This window comes from Paramormyrops kingsleyae, chromosome 7 (genome assembly GCF_048594095.1).
Source record: "Paramormyrops kingsleyae isolate MSU_618 chromosome 7, PKINGS_0.4, whole genome shotgun sequence".
NCBI lineage: Eukaryota > Metazoa > Chordata > Actinopteri > Osteoglossiformes > Mormyridae > Paramormyrops > Paramormyrops kingsleyae.
The window spans coordinates 35,785,957-35,794,155 of record NC_132803.1 but is presented as its reverse complement, the minus strand read 5'-3'; the positions used below and the strand labels follow the sequence as shown (position 1 = coordinate 35,794,155).

Here is an 8,199-nt window from a genome sequence, read left to right as displayed (position 1 = left end):
CAACATTCAAATAGAGCTCATAAAGTCTTCAGAAACAGCTGTAGAAGCAATCAGGTTATGCCAGCAGATATGGAAAACTGGGAAGTGGCCAAAGGACTGGACAAAATCAGAATTTATTCCTTTTCTTAAGAAAGGAGACATCACTGACTGCAGTAACTATTGAACTATTACACTCATACCAGCAAGATTGTACTGAAGATCATACAAAGAGGATTACAACTTTTGAAATGTAAGGGAACTACTGGAAGAACATGCAGGCTTCAGAATGGGCAGAAGAACTAGATATATCAGAGCTGATATTAGATGGATCATGGAAAAGACTAAGGAATGCCAAAAAAGCCTATACCTATGTTTAATTGACTACAGTCAGGTCATTGACTGCGTGAATAATCAGAAACTTTGGGCAACATAAAGGAATATGGATGTACCTCATGAGAAACCTTTATGTTGACCAAGAAACTACATTTTGGACAGAGTATGGCGATACCCGTCGGTTTATAGTGACAACTGGCAAATATGACCAAGATACGTTTGAACTGGATGATGACAAAATAAAAGTGGTCAAGGATTTTAACCTACTCAGATCAGTGGTAAACACAGACATGACATCAATTCAAAAGATCAAAAGAATCGCCATGGGAAACTCAACAATGAAGTCACTGAATAAGGTCTTCAAATTAAAGGACATTTGACAAAAATACGACTCACAAATAGTTTGATCTATCTTGTGGTCACATATGGATGCGAGAGCTGGACAATGAAGAGATAGGACAGGCGATGGATTGATGTGTGTTACATGCCGTAAGTTCTAGGGGCAGCCTACAGGTTCTCCAGACCTCCCTTCCTTGTCGTCATTCGCTGGCTGCATCTTGGCTCCGCCTCCCTGACCAGACCCCGCCCATGGCTCCTCCGATGCGCCGCTTGTGATTTCCGGGTCCTTCGAAGAAAAGGCGGCAGCTTGCATAGCTAAGGAGCTCTGCTCATTATTTGGATTGTATTTGGTTTGCTTATTGGTTTTTGATTATTAGTGTATGACGGTTTTGGTTTTCGGATTTTGATTTCTCGCCTTTGATCTCCCGCTTGTTTTCGACTTCTCTTTGCCTTCTCCCTTCGATACCGTTGCTTGTGTTCTGTGTGTTTGCTGTATGTGTATGTTTGTACCAAGTGTGTGTAAGGAGTGACTGCCTTTTTGATTCTTCTCTTTGCCTTCTCCCTTCGATACCGTTGCTTGTGTTGTGTGTGTTTGCTGTGTGTGTGTTTGTACCAGGTGTGTGTAAGGAGTGACTGCCTTTTTGATTCTTGCGTGACGTGGTTTACTGTATGTTTGGGTAGGGAGTCAGAATTTAGTGTTATTTTGTTTCCTTTTGTTACGCTTAGGGGTAGATTAGTTTCGGGACGGGTTCGTTAGCTGTTTTGGCCTGGGTCACTGCCTTAGTCTGTTACATCTGGTGTTTGTGAAAAATAAAAAAAAACAAAGATCCCTCATTTCCCATGTTCCCTTTCCCTTATTCCCCGCTTGTCTCGTCTTCCCCTCTCCCTTTCCCTTACCTTTCTGGTGATCCCCAACCCTAGACTGGGGATCGTAACAATGTGAAATGCGGTGCTGGAGACAAATTCTGTCAATATCATGGACAGCTAGAAGGATAAACAAATAGATATTGGAACAGATCAAGGCGACAATGTCACTTGAAGCCTTGCTTACTTTGGACACAATTAGGAGGGAATGAACACTGGAGGACATCATGACTGGATGGATTGATGGAACAAGACAGCAATGCAGTAGCTCAACACAATCAGAACAGCAACTATGAGGACACTGGTTGGGCTCAGTCAACTTGCACAAGATTGATCTTCCTATAGATTGTTCATCCATTAAGTTACTATAGCTCAGGCTCAAGCTGACAGCCCCCAACTGTAAATGTCATCCTCCAATTAATGAGAAACTGTTGGATAAGCCATCTCTGCCATTAAAGTCACTTCCGCCCTCTACCTTCCTGATTTTTGGTCGTACCAAATGTCTTGTTCTTGTATACTGTAGTCTTAAACATTGAGCCTGGAAGTGACCTGCTGTTTTCTGGCAGCAGAACCAGGATCAAATCAGAATGTTAAAATGCAGACTAAAATAATGTACATATGGAACAGTCATTTTTTTCCAGTTGCATATTAGGCAAGTGAACAGTTGAAGGTATGTTGGAAGCTGGAAATATGGACAAGATCTGAGCACCATTGACAAGGACCAAATTATGACGGCTAGATGACTGGGTCAGATGACCTGGTATGCAGTGGTCAGTACCTACCAAAATTGGTCCAAGGAAGGCCAACTGCTGAACCAACAATGAGGTCATAGATGCCCAGAACTCATTAGGGAGCAAACAGCAGCCCATCCAGTCTGAGCCCACAGTACACAGCTGTGTACTGTAAACTCTGCTGGAAACTTAAAATAAGTTGTTTAGAGCCCTCCCATGGAGTTTGATGGGTAGATTGACAATTTTAATGGTCACTAGCAGAATTTAAATTGCCATTTAAACAAGTGAAATGGTTGTCATTTAAAGTGGGAAATAGTGGTTTCCAGAAAAAATTTGCACGAAGCAGAACAGTCAGTTGTAATGCTCCCACAGAGGGGACAAAACTGGACAAGCTGCTTATGCTCGTTTCCCCAAGCTTGGCTCAGACATCAAATATCAAAAATTGTTTTCCAAGGAAATTGAAAATTGTCACGCTTTGCCAGGACAAACTCATAATGAAATGGGGACTAAATTGGCCTTTATTTGCATGCTTTCTACATTTGGCTAAATTTCTAATTTTGAAAATTTAAAATGTGAAGTAAAGAAACTTCTAGGCATGAAACTAGTGTTTACAGTCAGCCAATAGTCCTTTGTAGCGAAAGCTGACCACTTTCAAAGTGGACAGCTGGGCTGCTCAAAACAAAAGCAGCACTATGGGTGGTCAAAGGATTTGCATGCATGTGTGGGATCAAAGTAGCTTGTTCCTACCTCAAAAAAAAAGTCACAAGCTGAACATTGAGTATGTACACCTGGAACCTTCCAATTTATTGCATAGCACAAGTAATAGGACAATAAAGGCATAAAAACCAAGCACATAAAACTGGGGTTTAAAAAAAAAAAAAAGAGTCAAATAAAATGCAGGCAGCTTAACTGACTTATCCACAGCAACACAAGTACATGCCTACAGGACAGAGTTGCAAAAAAATGAATTTGACAGTCATCGAGTCATTTAAATGGAGAAAGGTGAACCCCCCCCCCCCCCAGAGGTGGAAGACCGGCAAATCAAATCTTGCACCTTCCAAAAATGGAAGGCGTAGGTAAGAATGACCTATAACCAGCCATTTCAAATTACCAAGTTCCCACAACTGTCCATCATGTAGACCGAAGGCTGCTCCGAGCAGATCAGCCAACAGTATAAATCACTGAAGACAGAAGCAGCAGATGCTGTTTGAAACCTCATCCTTGAAACTCAGCTCTTGTACAAGTCACAGTAGAGTAGATAAAGTACTAACAATTATAAAGTCATTAAAATAAACACTTATACACAAGACAGCACATTGTGCTCAATAAACCATTATGACAGTTTGGCCAAATCCTTGATGACTGAAGACTTCAGCTGGGGAATCAAACTGATCTTCATCTGCTTCTGACTGGCATACTTATTTTTTATTGCCTGTGAAACAATGAGCAGGTCAGCTAGATCTTGCTACTGTCAGACACTATTACTGCATTACAAGCCTCCCACTCACCATGTGCTTTGTCTGTCCCTCATTCACCTTCACCACATTCTTAGCAATATGCTGCATCACAGGCACCAGGCAGTCCTCTGAATAACCCATGTAGTGTTGCAGGGTGGGCGTCTGCAGCAGAGAAAAGAGATGTAGCCCTGGTTTTCTGGGGGAACCCCAGACTACTGGGTCAGGAGCCAAAACTTACCCATTCGCCACAGCTGAAAACCTTTAGCATCAGAGCAAAAGCAGCAGAAGCGATCAGGGAGGGTGCAAAGTGAACCATGTCGTAGTCAACCATTGTGAGCTCCACAAAGTACTTTGCCAAGGTATGATGCTCAGCTGTCACCTGCAGGGGGAGATTAGCTTTAGTTTAACACCCAAGTCAGTCTAGTGCAGGGGTGGGCAATCTTATCCACAAAGGGCTGGTGTGCATGCAGGATTTTGGGGTTACCTGTAGGCCAGTTGTTCAAACCAAGGTGTAAGGACTCTTCAGCCAATCAGTCCTCTAGTTAAGGAGCAGCAGCAGTGAAAATCCATGTACACCAGCCCTTTGCAGATAAGATTGCCCACCCCTGGTCTAGTGCCAAACCAGAGGGACCATAGCAGTGACAAGCTGACAGACTGAAGGCCAAAAATCAGGCATTGATCGATCATGGTCAGCTACTATAGCCAGATCCATGTAGAGTTTCCCCATGTCAGACTAGTACCCCAAAATACATTGCAGTAGGGTTGCACAGATCATAATGGCACATGTGCAATAACTGGGGCTTGATGCAAGTGCTATCAAGAGCTTTTCAGTACTAGATTCACTTGTGCCCACAATATGGTAAGCAGATTAATGCATGTATGAGATGCCAAGTTACTGAACTTAGATAATCCTTACATTGAGTAAAATTCAGTCACCAGAGCACATTTGTCTTTCATAGAAGCAATAAGAACTGCAGTGGACAGACAGCCCAGCCATCTCTTTTGAAGGCCAAGATGGTGTGGCAGGACCTTTTACAATTTAAAAACAGACTTAATGATACAATATAATCACACCAATTAATGTTTGGGTGTTGCAATACACTTCCTAAACATTATGTATACTGAACTGCTTACTAAACAGGCAAGTGTCCATAGCAGCACAAAGCTAGTGCAGTCAAGTTTCATAAAGTTCCACTTTTGATAACAAGAGTAAATTTTGCAGCAGCTTTCCCCATTCCTCCACCCCCTAGGTCAGCGTTGACATTGATTTAAAGTAGCCCCAGGAGTTCCCTGCAATGCCACCTTTTCCAGAAGGTGGCAGAGGTGTACAAAATCCAATTAGGCACTTGTAGAAACTGAAAGGGGACTTACAGATGAGTGCCGTCACCTACTGTACACAAGTGTACTGGAACCTGGAAATCAGCAAATAAATCCAGGTACCAAAAGTGGATTAGAACATCCCTAATAGTAGCACATTACCTCCCCAATCTTGGAGGCCCGTCGCAGGAACTGGAGAGGCAGAGGTCTGCCGAAGCTGAACTTGAGCACCCTGAGGATCTTCATCTCCATGTCTCTGATCTGAGCAGTGGTGTATGCACGATCAGTGACAAAGGCGAAGTCTGCGATCTCAGGAGGATACATCTCCTCGTACTTTGAGGCAATGAACATTGCGGTCACACCGACAAGCTGCAGCTGTTTCTTTGGCACAGGATGGTCCTGGAGAAAGGAGTAGTCTGTCACATGACTTATAAGCAGATGGTATGATTAGAGATGAGTTTCTCAAGTACAACAGGGCAAAAAAGTACTTGAATACTCAGGGTGGGTGGAGTTGGGGGGGGGGGGGGGGGGGGGAACAGATGGGGTCAGATAACATGGTTCTGTGGCACAGCCACCCTGGAAGTATACAGCCAGCCCCTGAATCTTAAAAATCAGGCACTGCACAGGGTTGCATGTACCTATTTAACCATTAGCCCATTGAAGTGGCAGTTCTAGGCTCATTCTTTATTCTATTTGATTTGCACAGACCAAGGGTCATTCAGTACATGTATAACTATGCAAGTGAAATGAATCTTGAACCTCGTATGCGTCAAGCAATCTGAAGACAATCAATTCTAATACAGCTCAACTTTCACTGTGGAGCACTTTCCAAGTATTCAAAGGATCCATTCCTATTCAGAATACTGCTTACCTGGAGGAAGCGGTCAATGATTGCTACCGTCAAGTACATGGTCTCCTGGAGAAGCCTGAACTTAATCTGAACCTGAACCAGCCAGTCAATGAGGATAGCACGCATGTTCCCAGTAACCTCCTGGCCCTCCAGATATTTTGGTCTGACGCCTTGGTCAACCTTGGAAGGAGACAGTGGCCATATTTAATGAGCTGGAAGAGCAAGATCAGCAGCCATCCCTTCATGAAGTACACCAACCTCAAGTTCACAAAGATAGCTGTAGATGTCCTTCACATATTCACTACAGAGCATGGGATTGTCATAATCATCTGCATCAACATCCTTGATGTTCAGCAAGACATCAGAGAAGGCTTGGCACAGGTCATCTGGAGCACAGCCAGAAGTCTCCATGGGTGTGGGTGACTGGGGCTCAGGAACAGTCTGGCAGGAACATGTAACCATTAGCAAGCTAGCAGACCACACCAGATGGTCCATCACTGAACATGACTTTTAGGATTTTAAAAGCAAAACACGTGATTATGCAACACCTTCTAGGAGACAATGTGGGCCGAGGCAGAACTACAGAAACAAAGCAAGCAATGCTTCAGGGCTACCAGGAGAGCTCACCTCCACAGGCTTCGCCATGAGGACCACATCCTTTTTGAGGAGTTGCTCATCGGGCAGCTTCTCGGACTTGCTCGGCTTCCTCAGAGCTACCTTGCCCTCGGGCTTAGCGTCCTATACAGAAAAGTACGCCAAATAAATCCGTGTTTTAAATAGACGCTCTCTTTACAGTTTGAGGGGGATATTTAAAAAAAAAAAAAAAACCCACACACACACACACAACCTTACCTTCTTCAGAGGCTGCCGGGTCGCAACCGTCTTGTTTCCGATGTCCCCGAGCGCTGCCCTAGGCCTCACGGTCTGTTTCCCAGTCAATCCTGGTTTTCCAGAAGCAGCATCTCTGTTCACAGCCAGCTGAGAACTCTGTAGATCACAAGCATATAAACCACTTCCTTCACAAAAGCTTTACAAAAAGAAAAAGAAAAAAAAAAAAAGAGAGAAGAGAAGTAGATATCTGAGGTAGCCATACATTAAAGCAAGTCGTAAAACGAAGAAGCATAAGAGGGAGGACAGCAGGGAAAGAAAATAAAGACACAAATCTTAGTTTCCGAAAAAGACTTCAAAGTAAGGTGAAGCAGAAATTCGAACAGCAGAAAACTATTAGTAACGCCAAAAAGCACAAACTACAAAGTTGGAAACCCACTCACCCGAGTTACACGAAGAGCCATGTCAAACTAGCACAACTGCAAAACAAGTCTCAATGAATGCGTTTCTTCCACAGCATATAACACAAGGGAACACATTTTTGGTTTAAATCGTCGCTCGGTTGAATCTGATTGGCTGCTTTGAGCGTCCACAGTGATACTATTGGGCGAAACCCACCCTCTTAGAATGCGTTTCTAAGACAACGGCTGTCATGTGACCGATAGTTTGTAAAATTATCTGTTGGTAAAATATTCGCTGATTCGCTACTAAATAACGTTCAGTAAAGTACCTTTCTTTTTAGTTAGGTTAACTGTAATAATGACAACAATGTGTATTATTTATATAATATTCATAAATATAATTTGCTGTTTTTACACTTATCACAAGCTTCCCAGCTGCATTAGTACTGTAGAGCAATGGACATCGTTTTTTTGTGTGAATTAAAAAATAGCTTGCTTGTCCGGTATTGTCAGCTGTGGCCACATCAGTTACTTAAGCTGCATAATGGTAGAAAAAATATTATTTTGTGCTTAAGGAGTCTATAACTGGAACTCTGGGTCTTAAATGGAACATGTTATTTGAGGACCTGTGACCTAAATGTAGGGTGACCAGATAATCCATGTCAGGGAGGACACTGAGCTAGGACACTGGACAGGAATTGTAAATTACCATTTAAATTAAAAGGACCTGGATTTCACTTTAGCACTGAGTTCTCGCTGTGTGCTGATTGGTCAGTCTTCTATAATCATGCATGTGTCACTAATGCTAATGTGAAACTGCTGGATGAGTCTTTCAGTCAAGGAAACAAACCAGTCAAAGCACAAGAAGAACTGAACTAATTAGCCGAGCACACAAGCCTTTCAGTTTGAAATTAGTTTGTAAAACCTGAAGTAGCTCAAAGTGTCCTCCCTGACATGGATTATCTGGTCACCCTACCTAAATGTTCCCAGCACCAGACTGTGTTATTTCAGTAAAATAATTTTCCTAAATTCCTCAGTAAATAATTACATTCAATCACAGTTAGCATTCTTGAATTGAGATATAAAGGTGTCTATGAAAA

At 42.8% G+C, this 8,199-nt stretch overlaps 1 protein-coding gene across 1 annotated transcript; it reads right to left on the bottom strand.

The window, feature by feature from the left end:
• Positions 1 to 3,020: 3,020 nt before the first annotated feature.
• ccnb1 (cyclin B1) lies at positions 3,021 to 7,279 on the bottom strand. The gene is made up of 9 exons (XM_023795879.2): positions 7,142 to 7,279; positions 6,723 to 6,857; positions 6,498 to 6,608; positions 6,129 to 6,311; positions 5,892 to 6,050; positions 5,183 to 5,419; positions 3,942 to 4,082; positions 3,755 to 3,865; positions 3,021 to 3,678 (listed from the first exon to the last, which is right to left on the bottom strand). Exons 1-9 carry the CDS (start codon positions 7,160 to 7,162, stop codon positions 3,580 to 3,582), a joined length of 1,197 nt encoding a protein of 398 aa, XP_023651647.1. The 5' UTR covers positions 7,163 to 7,279; the 3' UTR covers positions 3,021 to 3,579.
• Positions 7,280 to 8,199: the final 920 nt, after the last annotated feature.